Below are 25,984 nucleotides of genomic sequence, written 5' to 3' on the forward strand. Positions count from 1 at the left end.
CTAATGCAGAGGCCCTCTGTAGCCCACCCAAACAGCATCAACCTTTCCATGAGGATGCTAAGAGCTGCATTGACAGCTTAGTGCCTGACATCACAATGGCTCCAGGCCCAGCTTTGGATTGTCCTCCACCCCAAGACAGCCAGCCATGGAGCTGAGCTGCCCCCTTCCTCCCCTAGCCCTGGGGAGTTACCCCAGACAGCAGAGAGGGGCTGGCTCTCATTGATCATGCCCAGGGCAGTGGTGGAGTTTTAGTCTGAGCAGTATTTAGGTTTTAGAGAAGAATAGTGGAAGGTCTCACCATAGTCCACTGTTGAGGAGAGAGAGTCTGCAATTTAGAAAAGGGCAGTTTTAAACAGAAATAGGACTAGTCTCCTCTACAACCCCTTCACCACAGCCGACCCAGGAACCTGCTGTGGTGCTGCACACTGAGCTGGCTCTGATGCAGCAGCACCATCTCCTGGCAGTACTGAGGAGGGCCCTCCAGCAGATTTCCTTTTGGGGCATGCAGCAGCCACATATAGGGCCAGAGAAGGATGACAGGGTAGTCAAGAACTCCAGGAGGCCCTCACAAATTTCATAGGTTAAAGCCTTAGAGGAAGTAAAGCAGACAGAACACCAGCTCAGGGACTTGCAGTTATTTTATTGCTTATGAACACCAGGAGGCATTTGGTACAAGTTCTTCTGTTTAAAGAAGGGGAAAGAAAAAAATAAATAAATAAAATAAAAAAATTGTAGGGCCATTACTAGGCTCAGTATTCCCTCAGAGGACAGTCACTTCAGAAACCCCAATGCAAGGCTTTGGGGGAGGGGGAGGAAAGGAAAACCCAGGAGTATTAGTCTAGCCAGAAGGAAAAAACACAACAACAACACACCTCTCCCCATCCCTACCCAACAGGATATGGCTTCACCCTTGCCATACTAAAAAAAAAAAAAAAAACAAGAACTACATATTTTAAAGAGCCAATGAGAAAGTAAATCCCATAGGATACAACCCTGCCAGCCCAAGCCCCATGACTTTTCACCTCTTTTGTACATGACCTGTGCTCCTGGTGCCTAAAAAGAACAAGCCCCCCATTTTGCCAGGGAAAGGCAAGGCAGCATCCCCCAGCCTGGGAGATACAGGCTCTAGGCCACCTCTTCTGCCTTGCTGTCCAGAGGCAGCTGGAAGAAGGAGCTGAGGTTCACCTCCGCTTCCACCTCATGGCAGCAGCGACGTTCATTGAAGAGCCCCGAGAGGTCACTCTCCAGTTTAGCCTTGAAGCGTAGGAAGAACTGGAAGCTGCCCGAGCTCGTCCTATGCCCCCGGCGCCGCCACCAGCTCTGCTTGGGTCGCACAAAGAGCTTGTGGCTGAAGAGGCTTCTCAGGTTGTCTTCCACCTGCACACAATTGTGCCATCGGCGGCCTATGCGCTGCTGCCACTTCCTCCGTGGCCGGTAGTTCCTGACCTGTCAAGAGGGACAGGTCAGGGTTTCTGCACAGCCCTGCTCCAAGCCTGAAGGCAGAACAGATCAGGCCATCTCTCCCCATCTGAAAGTCTGGCTCTGGCTTGGAATGCAGGGTCCTTCCTAGGTCCTGCCATGCTCCCTTTAGCCAGCATGCCATCCCTAATCCCGTTTGTAAGGGTACCAGCCCCAAGGTATATTCCTCAAGTTCAGCAAGCATTTTTGCAGCTTCAGGCCAATTTACCCTTTGGTCAGGTTCAGAGATGAAGACAGTTACCTTCCGTTTTCTCTTTGTGGGGTCATGCACTGTCAGATGCCGCTGTAGACTCTCCTGGGAGAGGGATTTAAAAATAAATAAATAAATAAAAAAAAAAAAAAAAAAACCAGTCATGGACTAGCTAGGCTTAGGTCAGGAACAGTTAAGGACTTCCTGGGGTTGGAGAAGCATATGGGATATTCCATCCTAGGGCAGTACAGGAGTTTCAGTAGATCTATAGACAAGAACAAGCTGCATTTGCTAGGATGCAGATCACCTCAGGCCAACTGGGGTGCCTTAAGGCAAGATGAAGTCCAGCCAAGGAGTGAGGGGGAACCACACAAAAAAAAAAGCCACCTGCCAGAACTACCCATTAAGTCACTTAAACTGGCAAGTTGGACATTCCCCATGATGGATAGAGCTCAAGTTCTTCATAGGAATCTGATGGAAGTGCCTCCTTCCCACCCCAGCTAGCTCCGTGCCATGGAGCTTCTGCCACTGTGGGGAGATTGCTTGGTAAGACTATCTGCAATCCCTGCAGCCCACAGCCACTTCCCCAGTGCCCAGAGGGAGAGCCCAGTGCCTTCATACCTGCATGGCAAAGGCCTTCCCACAGCCAGTGAAGTAGCAGTGGTATTTCAGCAGCTGCAGGTGCACTTTCTTGATGTGGCTCTCCAGGTTGAAGACCGTAGTAAAGCAAGCCCTGCAGTCTATCCTGGGACACAGCAGTCTTGGCTTTTGCTTGGCATGGGAGGGCTTATGTCTCCTCAGGCCATTGGGTTTCTTGAAGGTCTTCAGACACAGCTGGCACTTGTACTCCACTAGGACAGAGGAGCAGGGGTCTGAGCCTCCAAACCCCAACCCCCCCCCAGGTCTTCCATGAGCTCCATTCTAAATTTTGGAGACAGACAGGACAGACAGCAAAATCCCAGGGCTTCCCAAACCAAAGTTGGGCCCTCACTTGGGTGATGCATGGAACAGGACCTTTGCTTCCACCAATCAGATGGCAATGCAAGGGGTCTGGATGCTACCCATGCAGGACATGCTAAGAGGAATGGGAGTAGACTGGATTTAGGGCATCTCAAGATGTTCTAGGCCATGGCAATGTAGGCCTCTCCATCTTCCTTACCAGGATGCTCCTTCAGATGCTTCTGAAGCTCTGTCCAAGTGGGCAGGACAATCTGGCAATCCTCCCTGGGGCATGGGTATCCTGGAAGGAGAACCAATGGGCTAAGGGGGAAATTCTTAGGACAACACATACTGCAGTTGACACCACTCCCATGCACAACCTTAAATTGGGAACTTCCCATCAGGTGAAAGCTAGACTCTACTCAGACTCTAAAAAAGAAATCTAGAGCTGTTGAAGAACCATGAGCTTTAAACAGAGCAGCCTAGTGTCACCAAGGGAAAAGTGGTGACAGGTGAGAGGGAGCACCAGGGAACAGTCAGCCTGATGGACACCAGAGAACATGAGGGTGAGATTAGATAGCCAAATCTCATTTTGCCTTCCAGCCCTGTAAAGGAGAAGGCATTCATGCATCTCACCAGCATGTCTCTTCTGGTGAGCTTTCCTCTTGGCAGCACTGATGAACTTCATGCCACATCCTGGCTCTTGGCACCTGAACAAGGCAGAGAAGCATGGTGTAACTGCTCCTTTCTTCAGGGATGGGCAAGAGTTCCTAGGGATGCCACTTTACCCTGGAAAGCAGAGATATCCCAGGGTTCTCCAGAGAGACTAAGGCAGCAAGATGTCTCACTTGGAATAGGCTAGTGTGCCAGTCCCCCCCCCCCCCCCCCCCCCAAAAAAAAAAAAAAAGAGAGAGAGAGAGAGGTCAAGCTGATGAGAGCACAAGCCTATCCAGCTCTGCGATCTGGCCCAGAGCTAGCAGTTGCCAAGCATCAATGGCATGTCAAGACAAACATGAAGTCACCCCAAGGAGAACTTGGTCCCCTAGTCAGCCCCTTCCCTTTGCCAGGAGACACTTACACAAATGGCAGCACTTTAGTATGCTCAGTCCAATGCATCTTGAGAGCCTTCTTTTTCCTGAAGACCCTCTCACAACCCTGGTGGCTACACTGGAGGGAAGAAGGTCAAGATGGTTGACCTGATGCATTGAGAACAGGCTTGCCCATGCCCCTTTCACACCAGCTAGCACTAGGCATAACAGTCTCCATGGTACCATGCAGCACCAGCAGGCTTGTTGCAGCCCCAGGCAGGTACCCACAAGGGCACAACCAAGGAGTTTGGGGAGATCACCACTCAAGAAGGGACCAGCAGAGCTCATTTACATGTCATTGGAAGCTGTGGTTTAAGAGGTTTGGTCATGCTGGCAGTAGCCCCTCCAGCCTGGTGGACACACATGGCATAAGACAGATGGCACAGGCAAGAAGTAGGATCAGCCCAGCTAATGAACAACTATCAAAAGCAGCTACGAGTTCCTCTCCAGGAGTTCCCATTAACAGGAGCGGTGTACCATGCTGGGGCTTTCTGCTTGGCCCTGCCTCTGGAGAGAAGCCTTCCTCACTATCCCCAGCACAGCACTGGCTCTTACCAGAGAGCCAGATGCTCAAGTTCTGGCTCCCTCCTGTGGCCAGAAGAGCAGCTTCCTCCTTTCAAGCACTGGGAAGGAAAATACCAGTCCTTTCCAGATGGAAGAGCCAGGTGAGAAGGTCCTGAGGGTCTCACTTAGCCATACCACTTACTGCTGCCAAGCTCTCCCTAGTTTGGATTCAGTAGAGTGGCAGCCTCCCCAGCCATGAGGCCTCCAGGTACGACAGGCCCCATGGTATTTAGGCCTGAGGGCATTTGGTCACAGGTGGGCTCATCTCAAACCTAGTGCTCTATCCAGCCTGCATTACCTGGAATGAATTCCTGTTGCCATGCTGTGACTCGCAGGGCTTTTGTAGCTGGTTATTAGTCACCAAGGCAGATTCACAACCCACATCCAAACACCTGTGGAAGAGAAAGCCCTGCAGATCAGCAGGTCCCAGCTTAGGAACTGCCCTCCCATTTGGAAGCAAGACAGGCTCAGCATAACTTTCTTGCAGCCTGGGCTGGGGTGTATCAAGGTACCCACTTCTGGTCCAGCTTAGGACCTTTCTGTGCATCAGTTACCATGCCTGACAGATGGTGGCAAGTCATCATTCCGATCAGGGTGAGGACTGCCTCACTGGGAAAACAAGTCAGAGCTCCTGGTCTTAGCTAGGACTTCAGCAGCCCCTCCTCCCACAAAGGAGAAAGATGGGAGAGAAACTCAGTACAGCTGCAAGGGTCCTGCTGGATACTACACCTCCCCCCGCAGATCCATTAGACCCTACAAGAACCCAGGAGCTAGAGTCACAGTGGGGTAGATACAGAAAAGCCACCTCCCTGCCCCACCTACCAGACATCACTATGCTGCAGCTTGTGCTTTTGCAGAACATCTCCATGCTGGAATCGCTCTCTACAGCCAGCTTGGTCACACACCAGCTCCTGAAGGGGGAAGTGTCAGCAAGGAGCTCCAGCACCACCTTCTTCACAGAGTCCCTTGACCCTACTTCCCCCCACCATATAAATAGGCACTATATCAGCCAAGTTAACTGGAGGCAGAGGCAGAGACAGGTCCCAGGTCCAAGGCACATTGCAGTGGAGGGCTAGTATTGGGCTTCCAGTATTACTCAGCACACTTCAGGTCACAGATTTGCAACTTAAGCAACACAGCCCACATTAAAATTGATCTGCATCATCCCTGGGGAGACCATTCGAGTCCAGTAAATGAGACAGGCAGCTCTGCTCCATGACATTTATGCTCTGGGACTCATAAGTCCTCCTCTCAAGGCACACAGCCTATCCATCCCCACCAAGGCCTTTTCTCCCTCATGTAGCTCAGCCCCAGGTACACTCAAGCAACAGGGTTCTCAGGTGAGCAATCAGAAACAATGAGCAGAAAATTCATGGCTCTCATACTTTCTTGGAAGGCAAGACTCTCCTCAGAGCCACCCCCAACTCTTACCTCCTCTTGGGGTACAGCCAGAGCTGGCCCCCACTCCTTGCAGGGACAAGATAAAGCAGCAGCAGCATTCCCAGAAGAAGGACTGCTCTCCCCAGGCTCTGCCATACAGCAGAGTACAGCACTGTGCAATACACCCAAGACCAAACTCAACTCCCAAATATCTGCATACAACACACCCCTATCCCTTCGCTTTTGCCCAGTGTGCTCCATTTATAGCAGAGATGGATGCAGCTGCTGTCTATCAGCTCAGTGATAGGCAGTGCCCTGGTCTTGGCTCAGGATTTTGCTATTAGCTTCATTATTGGGAAAAGAGATTGGGGAGTTTGCGGAGAAGGGATTGGCTTTATCCTGGTATTTCCCTGGATAGGTGTGGGAAGGGTGGATTTAATCTGATGGGGGTCAGGCAGCTGAGCTCTGATCTCTCTCTGGTGTGTGGAGCCAAGTCAGTGATTTGTCCCTCTACCTCAGTGCAATCTACCTTGTTAAGGCCCCTGGCAGCCTGGTATCCAAGGCCCTGTTCATGGTGTCTGATGCCCTCTGAGGTCCTGGACTGAAACTCCTGGGGGTACAATAGCCCCAAGCACTGTACCCCCCTCTCCCCCTCCTGCTGATCTTCAGGGTCAGGGAGAGCTGCAGTCCATCATTATCTGTGCTGCTGCAAAACCATTGCAGGAATGGTCCCTGGGTGCAGTGTTGGCTCTCTGCTGTAGCAGAGGGGCTGTGACAGCTGCTTTAAAGGAGCTGAAGCACATTCAGCCAGGGCAGAGTTTTTCCAAAACACCATGTGACCCCAGTGGAAGGCAAATATTTCTCTGCTCCCTCATCATGGAGGCTCAGGCCCTCGTGTCCACCTGGAGCATACCGTGAGATCAGGGCCTTCCTCTCTAATCAGGCCAGTGATTTTTCCTTTCAGAGGGTCCTCTAAAGCAGAAAGAACCAAGTTCTCCAAAGTGATTGCTGGGAGACAGGCCCTAGTCAGTGTAGCATTAGATCTGAGCTCAGCTCAGGATCCATACCGACTGAACTGAGCCCTCCAGATCCAAGGTGGGGCTGGGTCTGGATTCTGAGCCATGGAAGTTCTGCAGCAGGGGCCCATCACTGGGGTGAAGACAGCATGGACTGGTGGGTGAGGGCACAAGGCAGGGACTGTGGACACCTGGTTTCTGTTCCTCAATTTGCCCCTGACCTGTGGCATGGCTTGGAGCAAGCCCCCGGGCCTTGCTGTCTGCCCTCCTGACTGCTGGCACTCCTAGCAGCAGCCCCTAACACAGCTTGGGTGGGTCTCTAGGTGCTACTATAATAACCATGATAAAGACTGAGGCTGGAAAATCTTTGCTATGGAGACAAGTGCTCTCTGGGGAGTCTCCCCTGTCCCTTTGTGATGTCATGGCGGGGGTGGGTCCCTTTGTGACACTTTTGCTCCTGTGGCTGAGGAGGAGAGGAGCAGCTGCCAACAAGAGCTTAGTGGTGAGTGGAGGAGGGAGGCAGTGGTTTGGATCAGCGGTTGCTGTGAGTTAAGAGGCTAGCGCCTGAACATACAAGCTCTGGGGCAAAGCAACTAGCAAGTTGTTTTCCCCTTTGTGTGCAATTGGGTGGGTGGGTCTTGGCTCAGTTTCCAGCTGTCAGGTAACTGCATCTCAGAAGCAACCCCCATGCCAAGGATTGTGTGAGTCCTGGATGCTGAGGCTGAGAGGCCTGTGAGTGGGGGCTGCAGAGTTTGTCCATCAGCTCCACCATCCTTCGATGCAGCAGGGTGAATACAGCCTATCTTCCTTGGGGAAGAGGGATGAGGTTGTTTGTTCCAGCCCATGTTAAATCTCTTTGACTTTAACTCTACAGAGCTATATGACCTTTATGTGCTCCTGGAGCACAGCGAGGAATGAGCAGCACCAAACCTCACCACAGCTAGTGCCTGGTGGAGGAAGGCAGCTACGTTGGACATGGATCTGGTAAGGAGCTTGTGTGGAGGCATCAAAGCAGTTCAGCCCATGACACTGCTGAGGCAGAGAGCAAGAGCAGCAGCGGTTTTCTGCCCAAGTCAAACCCTGCTTCCTCCATGCCATGTCCTTCTCTGACACATGGGGAAACTAGGGAAGAAACCTGCCCAGACTGGGTCAGTGCTGGGGGCAGGGACAGAACCTTCATTGCAGCTTCTGCTTTCTGACCTCACTTCTCAGCATCTCTGATGTCAGAGGGCAAAGTTTGCAGCCTGATGGCATCAGTTTAGAAGCACCATGTCCAGGTATCAAAGACACCTCCCTGGCTGCAGCTGCTGCTTCTGAACAAACTCTTTCAGCTCCCTTTAGCAGCCACTCACCCCCTGATCCCTTCTCTATCTGTTCTGTCCTAGTGCACAGAAATCCAGGGCTGAGTGATCTATTCCAGATGAGGCCACCCAACTAGCCCATCTCATGGCCTCATCTTGTTCTCTGGGCTGATTATTCACCCCAGGACACACATGGGCCACAGGGCAACCAGTGTTAACCTAAGCGCCACAATGACACAGAAACCCCTCGTTAAACTGGAAGAAGCAAGGACCAGTGGAAAAGCAAATATTAGTTAGTGCTGGTGCCACGACTAATAGAGAGCATGTGCTGCATTATTCATGAGTGCAGAAAAGGCAGACCCATGGCAGACAGCAAACCAAAAATACCCAGTACTGTTTTGTGCCTGTCTACTTAGCTCATCATCTATCCACAGGTGATAAGATGAAAAGCCACAAGTGGCTCTGGAGCCACAGTCTGGGCACTGCTGTCCTGGCCCGTTCCTCATGTCCTTCAGTGCTTTGCTTGCATTCCCCACCCCTGCTGTGCCCATAGCAGATGTTTCCTTCTAGTGACGAGTGACATCTGAGTCACTTTCACAAATGGTTCCAGCTAATTTAGGACTGGGCAATGAGCATGAATAGTCCAAATGACTGCTTCTAATGCTCAGGGTCATGCAGAGAGCTGAGAACTGAAGCAAGATCTCCCAAGCGCCCAGGCAAATGCGCACACACTTTCTGAAACAGTGGAATTTATTCTCCTTGCCATTTTCCCAGTGAGGTGTTTTCCTTGCATTCATCAAACCTGAATTTCATCCAATAACACGCTGCCTATTTGCTGAGCCTGCATGGGTCCTAGAACTCCTAGCTTCAAGCTCCCCTCCTCTCCGCCCACCCCCGGTGCTACACCCTAGAAACTGAGATCTTCCTGCCTCCCTAGGTCTCCCGATCTATAGACCTGCCTTGGTTTCTTCTCCCCTCTCAGACTGTGGAAGATATTGAAGACATGCAGCTGGATTCACAAGGGGAAGTGCAAGCAGACAGGTCAAAACTGATTGGCAGCCATGACAAGGGCATGAGCATCATAGTGCTCACCTTAAATGGAGTCGAGGTGGAGCCCATCACCCCAGCAGCTCCAGGAGAACACCCACTGAATAGGGGCGCAGACCAGATCATGGAAGTGATCTGTGGCTTCTTGGGAGCTGCCCCAGAGCACACAGCACAGATGTCAGAGGGGCTGATCCAAGTCATGAATGAAGACAGCTGCTGGGGTTCAGAAGGGACAGGCCATGAACCTAAGGCAAGAGGACCAGAGTCATCATCTGTGACCACACCCAATAAATCACTGCTGTGTATGAAGGAAGAATTGCTGGCCAGCCTGGAGGAGCCCAGGGAGCTGGGGAAGCAGAGAGGCTACAAAAACATCAAGTCTACAATGGGGGAAAAGACCCATTCCAGGGTTGGTGATGATACTGAGGGCAGCTGTGAGGGAGACCAGCAGGAGGTGACTGAACAACAGGGTAGAGGATTATCACCTGGTACAGACACTTTGCTTGAGCACCAGGACAGAAATCTGCCCAGTGAACTGAGAGAGGAGAACTCCCTCTTGCTGCAGGATGGCAAGAAGGAGCAAGAGAGCTTGGAAGTCAGCCTGGAGGAGCTGCTGGTCCCCATCCTTAAGAAGTCGGACCTGTGCCAGGGGGCTGAGTCCCAGCACTGTTTGCCAGGAGTGGTCACCATCACCTGTCTGGCTGAGTCTCCCAGCTTAGATGCCTCTGACAGGTTGGAGTGCCAGCTCCCTCCCAGCTCTGTGTTCGAAGCCTGGGCAAAGTTAGGCCCTGGCTCCTGGCTGGGCCCTCCCCTGGTCTTTCCACACAGGGAGGATGGCAGGATTCACTGCATCAGGATATTCCCTAAGGGCTTTGGGCCAGAACTGGAAGAGGGGATCAGGCAGAAGCTCGGTAGCTGTACAGGCTGGGTGGCCAGTGCTGGGACTTTATTGTGCAAGGCCAAGAAGCTGTTTTCTAGTTATCAGCTCCACTCAACTGAGGGTGCCCAGGCATCAGGAGCACAAGAGGTGAGGAGCCAGGAAAGGAGCTGTCTTTCTCATAGGGTCAGCACTATAGATGTTGGGTGACTTACAGAGCCCTAAAGAGACAATAGGGGAGGGTTCATTTCTTGGCCCTGTCAAAGATTCCTTGTGAGCCTTGGTCAAGTCACCTAGACTCTCCATGGCTCAGTTCCCCACCTGTAAAATGAGGGTAATAATCCTCCCTTTCTTCCACCCTTGTCTGTTTAGATGATGGGCTCTTGAGGTAAGGATTCTTACTCTATTTATGTCTAGTGCCTGGTGCAAAAGTGTCCCCAGTGTGTGTGTGTGCAGGTGGAGGTGTCCTTTGTACATCAAGTTCCCTGCCTATAGAATGGGGATGATCATTCTTTCTCTGTCTCATCTCTTTATGCTGCAAGTTTTTTGGGACAGAGCCTGGCTCTGTGTCTGTGCAGTCCCTGATGCAATGGGACAACCCCCCCCAGTCATTTAGGCCCTCCAGGCACAGACATATGAACAATAACAACAACAAAAGAGGCTGTGATAGGAACAGTATTTGTGAAGCATCATCCATCTGCTATGCTCCGAGTGTTCTGCAAATGCTGACAGGCTTTAGCTGGCTCTGGGGTCTGAATGAGGGACAGGGGAGGAGAGATGAGGCACAGGGGCAGCTGCACCTTATGCAGCAAGTCAGTGGTAAGACCAAGAACACAACCCAAGGGTCCCCACTGCAAATCAAGTCGTATCCAAAGAGGGTTGAGTGAATTCAGAAACAGGTGTGGAGGAAGCATCCACAGGGGAACAGCTGGTCTGGAGGGGCTATGCTGTCCATTTCCCTGTCTAGAAAAGCCTAAAGGAACATCAGTGTCATAGTTTTAAGTCTATAAAAGGCATATTCTGATCACCTTGTGTCACAGAGACCAGTACATTTGACCCAGCGGTTCCTGCCTCAAGCCCAGATTTCTAGAAAGGAGCATAGTCTTGTAAGGATCCCAAACAACAGAGAATCAGCTGCAGCCCTGGATCCCTGGCTCCAGGTTAATTACCCAACCTGTTACAAATTGCCTGCTCCAACCCAGGTTTGTCTACGCAGCTCCCAGACACTGGCTCATGTGCTAAAGATGTGTGTCTGGCACCTCCCCTGGCAGTTGCAGGCAGGCTGTGATTGAGTCACCTCGTGAATAAACTAAATAGCTTGAGCTCCTTATGATTCAGGTGCAAGTCAGCTTCTGACCTATCGCTTTCTCTGGGAATTCTAGGCTGCTCTCATTGCTGCCCTTCAGAAGACAACACTGCCTGGTACCAAGCCCTCTGGGCACCTGGAGTGCCCACCTGCTACCCAGGCCGTGCCTGCTCAGCCAAAGCCTGGGGATCTCTCCCCTTCCTGCCTCCAGCAGGTTATCCAGAGACTGAAACTACTGATGTTGGTGAAGAAAAAACCCTCCAGTTCCTAGCAGATACTCTCCTATCTATAAATGGTTGCCATCCCTATTAAAAGGAATTGTCAAGTATGCTGTGGGTTTGGGAGTCTCGGCTGTGCTAGACAGCCTTTGCAATACACGAGAAATGTTTTCCCAGATCTTTGCATAATTAGCTTCTGCAGTTCAGGTGCCGGAAAGCTCAAGGCAATGGGCTCAATGTGCTCCATCTTGGCGTCTCTAGGTGCTCACAACATGATTCGCTGTCATAGGAAAGCTTAAGAAAAAAAATCACTTTGTTGTGTGATCTGCATGGGTATTTTACTGTTTTCCTCAGCTCCTGTGCATCAACAATTGTCCTTGTAAAGAACTGCAAGGGCTTTTGGGGCTTTCCTTGGCAGCACAGGGTTGCCTTTAATTCAGAGATGTAAACATCACTTGGTCTCCCAGGCCAGGACCATGGGCCTCCTTATAGGCCAAATCCAGATCCACCTCTGGCAGCAGGGTGAGCAGCATAAAGGAGCTGCAGGGCTGGGGAACACAGACATTACTCATCCCACCACTACCAAAGCACAGCCCCAATGGGGATCCATACCCCAAAATATAGCAGTAAGCCCCATCTCTGGTTATCCCACCCCAAATTCCCAACACCTCCAGGAGCCCTGTGGACCCAATGACAGCTCCACAGGCCAGATCCAGCCACTGACTGTATCTTTGAGAACTTTCCTTTGATCAGGCAGGAGCTTCTCAACTCTGGCAAGTGCTGAAGTGTTTGGCAGCCTGATGGGGGGTGCTCAGTACCTACAGAGCAGGAGTGATTGAGACCCAGGCACCCTCCAACAATGTCAGAGCTTCAGAGGCTGCAGCAAGATAACTCCTTAACCCATCATATGTTGCTCAGTACCTGATATAATCCTAGAATTTCCAGCATGCCCAGGAGAACAGCAGATATGTGACATAGATGCTTAGTGTCCTGAACAAGCAGCTGCTTTTAAGTACATCATCTTGGCATTCCTCTTCCTTTTACCTTACAAGTCAGCTTTATGTACCATTTCCTTGAAGCCATATCAGCAGGGAGCTGGCAACAGCCTGATCTATCCCACCACAGCTGTCCAGGTCCACTGCTGTTTAATCTGTTTAAAACCAAGGCCCTCTGGCTCTCAGGAGGGAGAAGCCCCTGCCCATGACTTTGCAGGAACAAGGGTTTAAGTTTATAGTCAGTTGTTCACAGACCCAGGAAGCCTGTCACTGCCTGCTTGGGTTGCTAAGTAACAGTCAGTCTGGCCGCTATTAAATCTAGACCATTCAGCACGTACAAAATTCAGCCTCACTGCTCTGCTTCCCAGATTACATGCCATTAACAGCACTGCCCCCAAACCAGCTACATTTCCCCTTTCAAGGGTCCCTGGAGCACCTTACCAGACTGCAATTCAGAAAGAGACTGAGAGGAGCATTATCAGATTTTAGTATGTGCCCTGCACTCTGCTTTTGGTAGGGGCAGGCAGCTCCTCTGCTTTGAAATCCTAAAGGAAATCTATGCGCTTTGCCAAGGAGTGAAGTCAACTTGAACAGTTGCTAGTTGCACAGGCTATCATTAAAAAACTTGACTTGTTTTACATTCTCATGCACAAATTAAGTCAAGTGGTTCAGGGAAAGCCTCTTTCTTCTCAAGGTAGCAGAATCCTTGTAAGGGGGCCACCATCTTCTGCTCTACATAGATAGCTATGATTCCATGATGGGCAAATTCTCACATGGCACTTATGTTTATCCCACATTCCCTCCTCCATCTTGGAAGATAGTCCCTGCTATTCTCTGAGGGCACTGGGGTAAAAGGGTAGGGTGCCTTGTATGGTACTCAGGATCCCATGAGTAAAGTGGACAGTCAATCTTCTGCCTAAACTATCATTCCCCTGCAAACATGCCTTTAATTAATGCAAAATACTGACTGCTCTCAATAGGTGTGAAACTACACTACACTACAGGGTGAAGTTACACAAAACTGAGACTTCAAAAGCAGCACCGTCTGACTACAGAACGCGACTGAGCTCAGGCCCCAGCTAAAAATCTCTTCCTGCATTTTAAAGCCATTTAGCCAAAACTAAACCCCACTCATCACTGTATCCTGTCCACTGCTTGCTTTCATGAACAAGACAGAACCCAGATAACATCCTTTGCACTTGCCCTTTGATCCTTAAATTCTAGCCATGGTAGACAAGATCTCTAAAACCAACAGAGGAGTTGTCAACAGGGCTGTACTGACTATACTGCAGACAGTTGTCCTCTATTTATGCATATAACAAGCTTCTGATGCTTAAGTGTCTGCTAGGGCTCAGTTAAGGACAAAGGTTGTCTCTGACCTCTGAAAAAGCTGAAGCACCTCTGAAAAGGCTGTCATGTGTGATGGGCTTCTCCATAGAAGATCTAACCACGTATGGATACATTCTCAACCATAAGATGGGGAGGGGAACACTGAATTGGAAAGGTTTTATCCAATATGCAGCTGGAAACATAGGCAAAGGTTCATAAACATGCACCCAGACACAAGCGTGCCAGGAGCATACTCCCATCTACTACTCTATATGTACTGTAAAAAAAGAAAGCAATGTAAAGATCTGCTTAAGTGTCCTGCGTAAAAGGTTTAGGTTGATGGAACAGGTATCCAGTACCCAGAGGACAAGCTAGTCTAAAAAACTGCTGCCCTAACACAACAAACTTCACATCACCATTTTCCCCAAGAGGATCTTTCTTCACAAGATCTCACATCAATCTTCACTTGTGGACATGCCCTTGGCTCCAACTTCTTCTGACCCTAGCTACTTCCCTGCCAACATGAGACACCTCCATGGAGGGATCAGTTGCCAATAGGTGTCTTGCCACAGGAAGTCAGCAGCAAGAACTTCTCCTTTGTAAACCTCTGTCCTAAGCTCCAGGGCCTTCCTCCAGCCAATGAGATTCTCACTGCCTGCCCCTAGATGTTAGAGATGTTCTGTATTTACAGCAAGCAAGCCACGGTTAGGTATGCTGCTCCCAGTTTTAGTGCAAGCCACAAGTCATTAGACCCCAGAGCTTGTGTAAAAGAACAGGGGTGGCCAACTTGCAGCTCAAGTGCCACATGTGGCATGGGCGGCCTGTGTGTGGCACCCAGCAGATTGGGGTGGGGATAGGCAGCGATGGCTAGATAGGGCAAGAAGCAGAAAGCAGAGTAGCAATCAGGTAAGAGGAAGAAATTGGAGTAGCACGGAGGGAGGATGCTTACTAAAAAGGTATCCTCCACTACAATATCTACACTGAAGGACATTTTTACTTTGGAAAAGGTCACTTCTACAAAAATGTCATCCCTTCTAAATCACCACTCAGGTCAACCAATAAAGGGAAAAAAAAATCAGATACAAGCAAAACACACTGTATGTGGAAGGTTTATTGAATAACCTTTGATGGAAAGCACTATGTACACACAACAGCCAAGGTTTACTTCTTTGTTTCCTCCTCCTTGGAGAGGGTCTTGATGATTTCTTCCTTCTTGGCTTGCAGACGTTCTTCACGACGCTTACGGGCTTCCTTGGTCTTGGACCTACGAGCTTCAGCCTGGTCACTAGGGAAAAGATTAAGTTTCATCAGCATACAGAGGTCAGCACAAAGGCCAGCTGGCTCTTTACTCAACTCCCTGAAATTCCTTACTTGGCTAGACTCACAAGGGCATATTCTAGTTAATCTTATCAGGTCAACGACTAAAAATTAGTTATTCCAGAACCTGGAACCTAGTCATCCTTTAACTGAATTAATATTCCTCTCTCCCAGGGGAGAATTTTATCCAATATGCAGCTAAAAACAGGATAAGCTAGAAATTTTGGATAGCCAGGGCCTGGGACAATTCTTCAGGGGATGTGCAATTTCCATAGCAGAATAGACATTACCTACTATATTACACAGCCATGAAGGGCAAAGCTTGTTTAAAGTGTCATCTAGTTCTACTATTGATGTCTTTAACCCAGACTACTTTATAATACCCATAACAAAAACCAAAACTACACAAGTGGTAAAAAAAAATAAAAAGTCCACTTTGTCTTAATGGTCTACACTTGGAAGTTTTGCTGGTTCAGCTATATTGGGAAAACTTCCTAACTTGAATGCAGTCATAAATGCATGTAGTGGCATAAGCTACCAGGATAGCTTGTGCTGCTTTCTATTCACATTAACATTTATAACCATGCTTGTGCAGCTGCAATTGCATTTCTACTGGACATCACTATAACCAGCATGACTATTCTAGTTTAGACCCGGCTCTGCTAGTGAAGAGACACTGATGAATTTCATGCCTCTGGTCTCTCTCTAGACTTTCATTCAGATTCTTTCCCACTGCAGCCTGCTGCAATCTTAACACAAGTACAGAATGGAATTACTACAACTGGTACTGAGCTCTATCACAGCCCCCTACATGTCTTCAGCCTACACACAAGATGTAGTAATAGTGAGGGGACTTACGCCAGGAGCTTCTTGCGGGCCTTGTCTGCCTTAAGTTTGTGGATGTGCTCCATCAGGATCCGCTTGTTCTTGAACACATTACCCTTGACCTTCAGGTACAAACTGTGATACCTACAGGGGACAGGACAGGGGAGGTATGAGCAAGCCTGCTGCACTCAGGTAGTACCTGGTATAAGACAGAAATACAAGCTACTGCAGAGTTTCCACAATGGCCTGCATTACTCAAGATACGCTGCAATTCTTTGTCTGTTTGCAGCTGACATGATGGCTTCAGTTGTCTTCGTATCCACAGGCTGAAAGGTGTTGCACTACAGATGGATTCATTACGAAAATAAAAAGGTACCCTCTCACACGGTCCCCTTTCCTAACAACAGCAAATAGGGTGGGCCTCATGAATCAATAGACCCAGGATCATTCTGCAGTTTACCAGCTTTTTTAACCTACAAAAAGGTATTTGCCATCTTCTACCTAAAGAACCCATTTAATCTCTCTCAACTTTGCTCTCTGGCATTTGTGGGTTCACATGTAAAATGAGACTGATGCTAAAATTTTGCACAATAAAGGCTGCAGATGCGGGGGGGGGGAATTTATGGCTCCCATGTGTGCACACTAACAAGGTAGTGCAATTGTGTTCACTAGGCTTTAAGGCTTACATATGGCGATCGATCTTCTTGGATTCCCTGTATCTACGAAGCAGACGCCTCAGAATTCTCATTCTCCTCATCCAGGTCACCTTCTCTGGCATACGAGCATTGGCTGTACCCTTCCTCTTACCTGGGGGCAGGAAAGAAAGATGCTACAGAGCTAGAACACAGTTAAGTACAACTGAATGTCCTTGCCAATGTGCTTAACAACTCTGCTTCCTCAGGACTCTGCTTTGTTAAAAAGATCCTTTTCTCCCATGCCCTGAGTACACAGGTTTGTCTGTAAATCCCATCCATATGAAATTCAGAGGACTGCTAGACATTTAATTCTCCATCCTGCTTTTTTGGGTGGGAAAAAAAGGAAGCCAGTACTTACCAATGCCCATGTGCCTGCCCTTTCGGCGGGCCAGGGTATTCTTCCTGCATCTGGCACGTGAGTGAACAGTTACAGGTTTGCGGATGATCAGACCATCTTTGATCAGTTTCCTGATCTGCTGACCTGAAAAAAAATAAAAGAAAATATCTGCATTCAAAGCCTCAAAAGAAAGGAGACTGATAGGAAACAGTACAAGTTAAGGGAGAATCCAACATCAAGGTCTTTTCTAAAGGATCTGCCCAGCTAAAGTCCAAGCAAATGGAAGGAGAGAACCTTCCAACAGACTATACAGACCAATTAAAAAGCTGCCTCCCTACTGCCCTCCTGTTTGCAGGATTTTGGTACACTTCACATATCCAAACTTGAAAGCTGGGGTTGGCCCATAATTTGAAGTAATCTAGGTTAAATTCAGTGCAGCAAAGGGCGTTTCTCTCCTTGAGCCCCTGTTCCAAATCTGATTTTGACCTTATTTACAGAGAACCCTTTCCTCAACTGGACATACAGGCACTCCCACAGTTCACCAAAGGAAACAGTCTCCTAGATATAGCAAAGTGGATTTCAATGAAATTGTGACCGTTTACAGGATGTTCTACATGTTTATCTTCTGCCTTCCTTCTACTTACTGGAACTGATAGGCCAATTGAGCAGTGAGCTTGCTCTAAGCAAGGATGTACTGCTGTTCCCTACTGTTTTTAAATTAACTGTTACATCACATGCATTTCTGGTTTTGGAGCATGGGCCTCTACCCAGAATATCTTGAACATATACCGACAACATTTCATAGAAGCAGGAATCGGCTGCCCTGGTTCCCCTAATTTACCTGTGGCAGGTTAGGGTATGAGGTCTGTGTTGCATCAGAGCTGACAGTAGTCTTATGCAGAGTTTAGATTATGGTTCAGATACGATGGTTTGGATAGAGATGATCCTGCAATATCAGGGGGCTGGACTAGATGACCTCTGGAGTTCCCTTCCAGCCCTGCCTCTCCATGATTCTATGAACCCTGCATCTCCTGCTCATCAACAAGTGTCAGCAGCCTCCCTGCTGGCCATCTGTCTCGGGAGAGCAAAGCTAGGCCTTCACTGACAATTTAAAAGAACCTCAAAAAATTTAGCTTTTTACCATTTGCACTTCACATGGGAAGGCAACTGCTACAGGCTCCCCCCACACCCCCCGCCCGCGGCGCGCCCCCCCCCCCCCCGAGTCAGAGAAGCCTTTCAATAAAGCCTAATCTAAAATAACTTGTGAAGAAATTGAGCAACTGGACTTAACCACCTCTTAAAAAACTAAACCCTGGAGACAAAAGCCCTTGTCATATCCTGTTCACTCTCTCTTTCAGCATCCCCTCTCTGCCACCGTGCGACATAGCCTGTTTAATGAGCTGCTCCAGAATGTGGGCCAAAGCCCACCAGGGAGCGCTATAAGCTGCTCCCCTGCCAGACGAAGGGGGCCACTAAGGGCAAACTACTGATCACTTAGGACAAAAAAAAAAGACAAAATAGGGACAGGAGTGAGCGTCATGGGTTCAAAACAAGTGCACCAAGCTGGGGACACTCAGCTGGGACACTGCACAGAGCACGCCAGCCAGGGTCCGCACTGGCCCTCAAACGAGTCCAAGGAGCTAGCAGACACTGTCCTGCAAAAATTCTGTCCAGAGACATAAATAGACAGAAAGATGGTCCCATCATCCTCAGGGGTCAGAGAATCACAAGTTAGGGTGGGAGTCAACTGGTCCAACCCCCTGCTCCAAGCAGGACCATCCCCAACTGGATCATCCCAGCCAAGACTTTGTCTACCCAGGTCTTAAAAACCTCCAAGGATGGAGAGTCCACAACCTCTGGGTAACCTATTCCAGTGCTTTACTCCACTCCTAGCATCCAACCTCAACTTCCCTTGCTGCAACTTGAGACCACCGCCCCTTGTTCTGTCACCTGCCACCACTGAGAACAGTGCTTCTCTTTCGAACCCCCCTTCAGGCAGCTGACGGCTGCTATTAAATCCCATCTCAGTCTCCCCTTCTCTAGACTCAATATGCCCAGTTCCCTCAGCCTCTCCTTGTCAGTCACGTGCCACAGCCCCCAAACCATTTCCACTGCCCTCCTGGCCAGAGCCTCCTTCCAGGTCACAGCTGAAGACCTAGTTATTAACCTACGACCTCACTCCTGTCCCTGTTTTTGCTGTCCCACGTATTCAGTTGCTGTGTCCCCAGAGGAATCCCTTATTCAGGGAGGCTTACGGTTCCTGTGATGGGCCTAGTCCCACAACCATGTACCGCACACCAAATAGGCCTTCCAGGCCAGACAAGTCTCCAGCTTGGCAAGGGCCAGGAGGCAGTCGACCAGCAGGTCCTGGTGGCGTGGATGAGAGGACTGAGCCTGCCGGGGGCAGCTCTATGTCGGGCCCCAGAGCTGTGGGGCGGACGAGCAGGGTGGAGGGCCAGGCACTCACGCGAGTTGGCGTTGGCGATCTCATTGGTCTCGTTGGGGTCGAGCCAGACCTTCTTCTTGCCTCAGCGCCGGACGCTAGAGGCCAGCCCGCACGCGGGGGGGTCCCAGGGCGGCCACGTGGCGCCGCAACCGGGAGTGGGGGAGTAAGAGGACTAGACCAACGGCCCCCCCGCGATGGGGGGAATCCTAGCACCCCGCGCCCCGATCCCAGTGGGCCGCTCCCGCCCGTTCCATTCCACACCCCCCGCTCGCCCACCCCGCGCTCCGATGGGGGTGGGGGGGGTGGTTTCTCGCGCCGGGCCCAGGCAGAGCGCACACCCTCACCTCATGGCGGCGGCAGCCCCAAAGCGGAAAGGAAGAGACTGCAGCTCCGGCCACTCCCACTCCCACTGCACGGAGGGGGGGGGAGCGTGGGATGTACCATTGTGCCCCAGTTTTCCCTACCCTTCGGGCCCGCGTTGGCCGCCTCCCTCTGCAACCGGGTCTTTGAAAACAAAAAAGGACGAAAGCCAGTTCTGAGTTAAAGGGTTCAGCCGGAACCGGGAGGGTCAAATCTAGCTCCCCCCACGAGTTAAGGCATGGTACGGTCCGGGGAAGATCGGCGCATGCGCGATGACCACGTGGTGGGTCTTGTCCGGACTAGCCCGGTGGTGAGATCAGCGTGTCACGTGGGTGTTGTGCTGTGTTGTGCAGTGCTTGCTGCGGGGGGTTGGAGCCTCCTGGCCACGCGGGGGCGCGGTGGGGCGGGCTGGGCTGGGCTGGGCTGGGGGAGCAACCTCCAGCCCTGGGACTGGCGGGAGGTGGAGGGGAAGATAGTGGGGCTCAGCCTTTTTACATTCCTGGAAGATGCCTGCTCTTTGTTTTGGGTAAGTGCAATATCTTTTATTAGACTAACTAAAATAGTTGGAAAAATTCATCTTTGCAAGCTTTCCAGCACAAATGCCCTTCGTCAGGCTGAGGAAGCACCTGTAGTTAGTCTGTGCCCTTCTTAGATAGAAGAGACTAAAAGCCAGAGGCCAGTATGCATGTGGGAAAGCCAGTCACAGAGACTGTAAATTGAGGCAGGGAATGGGTGAGAGACAGGAGAGGGGAATGTAGACCTGGTGGTAAGAATATAGCTGGCAAATAGTAGAGAGGTTACCTGAGGTGTCAGATGTCAGGCAGGTTATAGTGTGTCATCAATCCAATGTCTATACTTAGTCCATGATTTTTTGTATCTGGTAGCTTGAAGAAGTGAAGTTCACAGGCTCCTCTGTGAAAGGGGTTTTGTAAATTCCCTTTGAGGATTAGAACTGAGATTGGAGAGTGGTTTGCTTCTGAAAAATGTGCCCCCACCAGTAATTGGGTCTTCTTGTCTTTGGTCGGTTTTCAATGTGTGTTCATTCTGGTGTGCAGTTGTTGCACACTAATTACTGGTGGGGGCACATTTTTCAGAAGCCTCTCTTTCCAGTCTCTCAATTCTAATCCTCAAAGGGAATTTACAAAACACCTTTCACAGATGAGCCTGCAAACTTTATCAACCTACTGTATACAAAAAATCATGGACTAAACACAGACATTGGATTTATGACACATCATAACCTGCCTAACATCTGACAGCCCAGGTAACCTCTCTACTATTTACCAGCTATGTTCTTATCACCAGGTCTACATTCCTCTTACCCCACTCCACCCACAATACCTATCTTGCCCATTGACTGCCCCAGTTTGCATTTTCACTGACTTTCTCACATGCATATTCTCCTCTGGCTTCTTTTCCATTCCATCCAGGAAGAGCACAGGCCAATTGCAGATGCTTCCTCAGCCTGATGAAGGGTGTTTATACCTGAAAGCAAAGAAGATATTTTCCAGCTATTTTAGTTGGTCTAATAAAAGATATCTGATTTACCCAAAGAACCTTGTTTGCCTATGACCTTAGACCAATATGGCTACAACCTATATCCCTGAAGCTCTTTGCTTTCATTCCTTTTTTTGATTTGGCTATAGAAAAATTCTAGAGCAGGTCTCCTGTTGCAAGGAGCTCAAAGCCCGCAGCAGAGTGGAGGGGATCTTAACCCTGAAGATCCTTATTGGAGCAGTTTAATCTTGTGACTCACGTGTGCGCACCTCACAGCGGTACCGCGATGTGGCACTCCAGGGCACCCTTGAAGGGATCTCAGGGCACCCCGGGGTGATGCGGCACCCAGTTGAGAATCACTGGGGTCAGATTTGAGGGCAGTCAGGAAGCAGGCTGCAAGATAGTCCCAGCCAAGAGTGGGTACAAGCAGAGTTGTAGCTGATCAGTGCTGTGCTGTGCTCTGGGAAGTATTGCACCATGCACCTTCCTGGTTCTGCCTGTAGCAGAGGCAGAAAAGTGGTCTCAGCACAGAAGTGGCTGGAGGTTTGTTGCTGCTGGGAGAGATGTCACCACCTTTTTTGGCTGCCAACATGCATGTCAAGTAGCCAAAAACCCACTGATTTTCAGTGGCAAAAAGGAAGTGCCCTTAGCAGCAGCCAACCTCCAGCCTCTGCTTCTCTGCCTTTCTTGCTGCTAGAGCCAGAGTTGATGCAGGAAAGGTGCAGACTGCAAGGGAGACCAGAGGGTGAAACCCCAACCCCAGCTCCGTTCACTCCTGGGGTTCTTGCCCAGTTCACCCAGCCTTCATTACACTACTAGGCACAAGGCATGGCAGGCTCAGAGGGGCAGATTGAGGAGAGTTATTAGAGGGTCAGATTCATAGGCCTGGATAGGGACAGAGTGCCAGAATGATAAGGCAGTGGGTATTGAGGTTTAGGGACAAAGTGGAACTATGGGCACTAAAGTTGTTCAGGGCCGTGTGATGCCAGGGTAGAATGATTATTCAGGGCTTTAAGTGAGGCCCTGTCCTTACTGCTTTGTGTCCTGTGACCCTCACACAATAAGGAAGCACTAAACAGCACTGAGCAGCTTGTCCAAAGTGGCATTTCCAGCAGGAGTTGTGTGAAGGATCAGGTATAGTGACATAGGCAAAGGGCTCTGAGCAAAGAAGTGGGACTGTCCATTAAAGATCAACCTAATCCTGCATACATTTAGCTTGTATTTCCTTGGATATGGGTGATCACCTGGAAACCAAACAAACAATGTTAAACCTAAGAATGGAACATAAGAGTTCTGAGACCCTTCATACATCTAAACCAGGGGTTGTCAACCGGGGGTACCTGGGAAGTCCCTAGGGGGTATGCGTGGACAGGCAGGTGGGGACAGACAGCCGCCACCCCCCACCCCGTGCCATTGACTCCCAGGAACGGCCAGGGGGGCAAGGGCAACAGCACCCCTCTGTGGGCTGCACAGGTGCCAACGGGGGTGGGGAGCTCACACTGCAGCTGCCACCCACCACCCCGTGCTGCTGTCGCTCTGCATCTGGCCATGTGCCACCCCCAACCTCCACATCTGGCCATGTGCCACCCTTGCCCCCCCTGCATCCAGCCACGTGCCAACACCCCACCACCACCACCACTCTGTGTCGTGCTGCTGGGGGTACACTTATTAAAAAAGGTTGAAAACCCCTGATCTAAACTACTCACAGCCTTTCAGAAACAGCTACTGTAGAAATCTGAGAAGAATGCATTGCATTCAAAACCTTGTCTAAGTCTATCCCAACCATGCAGTTGGTCCAATAAAAGATACCACCCACAAACATCCTTGCCTCTTACATACTGTAGGAAAGATTTTTTTCCCCTGACGTTTAACTCCAGTTTTCCATGTTGTTACTTGAAAATAGGATCTTTGTTTCTCCAACATCCATCCACTATAGCTCATTACTCACCGGGGCTCTCAGAGTCTGATGTCACCGTAAAAGGGTATGGTGCAGTCTAATGATTAGAGCAGGGGACTGGAATACAGGACTCTAGGGTGTTGCTTCCATCTCTGTGTTTTGAGCTAGTCCCATCTTTTTGCTTGTGGTCTATACAGTGATGATGATGAAAAAATGGGGATCCTATATTTCATGTCAATCCTGCTGATGGTAACAGTGCTTTAATAAGGACTGGTAGTGTTAGAGTGATGTTGTAGCCATGATGGTCCAGGAATTATGTGAGGCAAAGATTTCTTTCTGCGGTATCTTTTCTGGAACCAACTACGTAGTTGGGATAAAGTTAGACCAGCTTTTGAATGCCAGATATTCTTCTTCAGGTGTTAGGTTTAGGGCCACGTGTGGCTGTGGGTACTAAGGTTGTGCAGGGCCTGACATCAGGGCAGGGTGATTGTTCAGGGATTGTGAGACCTTCTGCTCGCTTTGTGTCCAATGACCCACACCCAGTAAGGAACTATTAAACAGCACTGAGCAGTTTGTCCAAAGTAGCATTTCTAGCAGCAGTTGCGTGAAGGATCAGGTATGATGACACAAACACAGGATGCTGAGCCAGGAACTGTAGGATGAAGAATGTTTTTCACTTGAAAACTTGTCTAGCTGTATCCCAACTATGCAGTTGGTCCAATAAAAGATATCACCCCAAGAAATCCTTGCTTCTCAATAAGGATTGGCATCTGTGAAGAGCTTTGCATCTTCACAGCACTGTCACAGCCTTACTTAATATTCACAAGTCCTTTGTAAGATTGATCAGTACCAATGCAACCATTTTACCATGGGAGAAACTAAGAGTGAAATTGTGCATGCCCCATCCCTCCTTATAACTGTCAACCTAGAGGGTCTCCACAAAGAAAGTCATAATGGAAGAGTAGAATCAGGGAGGTCAGATTCAGGCCCAGAGATGATAACTGTCTTTCCTGTATTAAGAAAGATATAATGCAGAAAGGTAAGAATTTGAGATACCCCTCCAGGATCAGAAAGTGAAGAATTCCTGAGGGGAAAAAAGGGAGAAACTTGTACAAATAAAATGCACAGGTAGGAATCATGCTAACAATTAAAAGGGATTCTCCAGTTGTGGCATTTGCAACAAGCGATATAATAGAGCTTCCCCTTGGATACAAACTTCATTGTGTTGCTGTGGTTTGTTTACTAAACTAGATGTTATAAAGCACCAAAGTCTGACATTTTTGCAATGGTTTGTGTTTTGTATTTTTCCCATCCCTTAAAGGACTGAAGTTTGGAAGAAATTGCCAGGGGAAAAAAAAATGATCTGTGGCTGCTTGTTAAATATTCAGACAAGTTTCTAACAGTTCATTTTGTTTCTGGCTGATGTAAAATGATCAACATATGGTATGAGAAGGAGACCTGAAAGGAACAGATTTTTGGTCCATTCTGAGAGAAGAACACGGATAAACACAGATTTTTTCTGTTTAAAAACCAACTCCTCATTCTGATAAAACAAACACCAAAATCTGGAGTATCCTTAGACAGGAGAATGTGTTTGGTTGGGACCTTTGGCCCAGCCCTTCCAGGACTCTGTCCCACTGATGCTACAGAGAAACACAAATAGAAATTTACATCCATGACACTCAGAGCTAGTTACATGGGGCTTGTTCAGAGGAAGATAAATATTTTTTCATAACCCCTGTAGAATAGGGCTGTCCAACTGTTGGTCCCTGGGCCACCTAAGGCAGCTGAGAGGTTAATATGCAGTCCACACAGCTGCTCTTGCCCCCACTGTTTCCATGGCTCCCCATCCCACCTCCCTTCAGCTTCTGGTTCTTGCCTTTGCTCCTGAGGATGGGGCCAGATGGCAGGAGGGTGCCGCACACGCGGCAGGGGGTAATCTGAGCTGCTCATGCTGCAAGAGATGAGTCTGCACTGCTCGTGCTCCACGTGCAGTGGGAAGAAAGTAAGCTGCCTGGGCAGCGCATGTGGTGGGGGAGGACCAGGTTGTGCACACAGCTACAGGAATGCTGGGGGTCTGTGGCCCATGTGGCATGCAGAACCGCCACCATCCAGAACCTGGACAGCTCTACTGTAGGAGAGCCCTGCTGCACCCTGTGCACCCTCCCTCATGGGGAGGTCTGTCTGTTTTATTATTTTCCCTTTGTAGCACCCGATGAAGTGAGCTGCTGCGCTTACAGAAACTTATGCAACTCTGAGTTAGTCTGTAAGGTGCAAATCTACCTGCCTTCTGCCTTATTTCCCCCATGAAATAAAGGGCTGGAATGCAGCTCAGATTTGGCATGGCAGCATTTACACACACTGGAGAGGGCAGTCACATTCTCTTTGCCTTGACTCCATAAGAAAATAAAATGGACTCTCTGAACTCCGTGCTTTTCAATGTCTCCATTAGCCCCTTGCACCAGGTTTTATTGATCCAATGGATTTTTGGTAGCAGAAGGTTCCATGCACCATGCAGAAGTGGCTGCATTTATTTGCAAGAGCTTGGGTTCAAAAGATGTTGACTCAATATTTGATCTTGTATTGTTTCAGGGATAAAGGTTGTGGCATCTAGTAATATTGTTAGCATCTGGGCTAGGCTTGAGCCAAACCTGAGCTGCCCCATGTCAGCAGTCCATCAGGGGCACTACTGTTGTACCACACACACAGCGTTGCAGTGTTTACTACTTGGATACAGGGGTGGGGAGCCTGCCTTGTGAGGAGAGATGCTCTGGCAGCATAAAGGAAGAGGGATTGTAATTGCATTACACTCCCACGCAGCTGCCTGTGGTTTGTGCATTCATTTCCCTTCCTCCAGTTTGCTGCTGCTCTGTCTCTTTCC

The 25,984-nt window shown here is 49.5% G+C and overlaps 3 protein-coding genes and 1 long non-coding RNA gene across 7 annotated transcripts; 2 read left to right on the forward strand and 2 right to left on the reverse strand.

Annotated features, from left to right (window-relative positions):
* Positions 1–622: 622 nt before the first annotated feature.
* On the reverse strand, positions 623–5,893 carry LOC102372879 (P43 5S RNA-binding protein-like). Its single transcript, XM_006022557.3, has 9 exons — positions 5,692–5,893; positions 5,083–5,171; positions 4,559–4,652; positions 3,687–3,775; positions 3,245–3,318; positions 2,829–2,909; positions 2,291–2,520; positions 1,721–1,774; positions 623–1,446 (listed from the first exon to the last, which is right to left on the reverse strand). Exons 1-9 carry the CDS (start codon positions 5,794–5,796, stop codon positions 1,126–1,128), a joined length of 1,137 nt encoding a protein of 378 aa, XP_006022619.2. The 5' UTR covers positions 5,797–5,893; the 3' UTR covers positions 623–1,125.
* Positions 5,894–6,779: 886 nt separating this feature from the next.
* LOC102383036 lies at positions 6,780–11,458 on the forward strand. Of its 4 annotated transcripts, none has more exons than XM_025202889.1 (4): positions 6,780–6,813; positions 7,531–7,640; positions 8,940–10,031; positions 11,264–11,458. In XM_025202889.1, exons 2-4 carry the CDS (start codon positions 7,632–7,634, stop codon positions 11,456–11,458), a joined length of 1,296 nt encoding a protein of 431 aa, XP_025058674.1. In that variant the 5' UTR covers positions 6,780–6,813; positions 7,531–7,631. The 4 variants fall into 4 exon arrangements, with proteins under 4 accessions (XP_025058674.1, XP_025058675.1, XP_025058676.1 ...); XM_025202890.1 differs by lacking the exon at positions 6,780–6,813 and adding an exon at positions 6,922–6,967; XM_025202891.1 differs by lacking the exon at positions 6,780–6,813 and adding an exon at positions 7,091–7,158.
* Positions 11,459–14,820: 3,362 nt separating this feature from the next.
* On the reverse strand, positions 14,821–19,466 carry RPL19 (ribosomal protein L19). Its single transcript, XM_014519456.2, has 5 exons — positions 19,371–19,466; positions 16,925–17,047; positions 16,558–16,678; positions 15,905–16,015; positions 14,821–15,014 (listed from the first exon to the last, which is right to left on the reverse strand). The coding sequence occupies exons 2-5, from the start codon at positions 16,932–16,934 to the stop codon at positions 14,891–14,893; spliced, it is 366 nt and encodes a 121-aa protein (XP_014374942.1). The 5' UTR covers positions 16,935–17,047; positions 19,371–19,466; the 3' UTR covers positions 14,821–14,890.
* A 659-nt stretch (positions 19,467–20,125) lies between these two features.
* Positions 20,126–21,184, forward strand: LOC112550129. Its single transcript, XR_003093799.1, has 3 exons — positions 20,126–20,235; positions 20,820–20,973; positions 21,140–21,184. It is a non-coding gene; the product is annotated as an uncharacterized LOC112550129 (long non-coding RNA).
* Positions 21,185–25,984: the final 4,800 nt, after the last annotated feature.

Source organism: Alligator sinensis, unplaced genomic scaffold, assembly GCF_000455745.1.
Source record: "Alligator sinensis unplaced genomic scaffold, ASM45574v1 scaffold886_1, whole genome shotgun sequence".
Classification (NCBI taxonomy): Eukaryota; Metazoa; Chordata; order Crocodylia; family Alligatoridae; genus Alligator; species Alligator sinensis.

Bases quoted from the DNA above. Each gene is read 5' to 3' on its own strand.
- LOC102372879 (XM_006022557.3), bottom strand. From the start codon at position 5,796: ATGGCAGAGCCTGGGGAGAGCAGTCCTTCTTCTGGGAATGCTGCTGCT. The intron at 5,172-5,691 runs GTAAGAGTTGGG...TTCCCCCTTCAG, and splicing joins TGGCTGTACCCCAAGAGGAG to GAGCTGGTGTGTGACCAAGC. The intron at 2,910-3,244 runs GTGAGATGCATG...TTCTCCTTCCAG, and splicing joins TCACCAGAAGAGACATGCTG to GATACCCATGCCCCAGGGAG.
- LOC102383036 (XM_025202889.1), top strand. The intron at 10,032-11,263 runs GTGAGGAGCCAG...TGGGAATTCTAG, and splicing joins AGGCATCAGGAGCACAAGAG to GCTGCTCTCATTGCTGCCCT.
- RPL19 (XM_014519456.2), bottom strand. The intron at 16,016-16,557 runs GTAAGCCTTAAA...TGTCCCCTGTAG, and splicing joins AAGAAGATCGATCGCCATAT to GTATCACAGTTTGTACCTGA. The intron at 15,015-15,904 runs GTAAGTCCCCTC...TCTTTTCCCTAG, and splicing joins GCCCGCAAGAAGCTCCTGGC to TGACCAGGCTGAAGCTCGTA.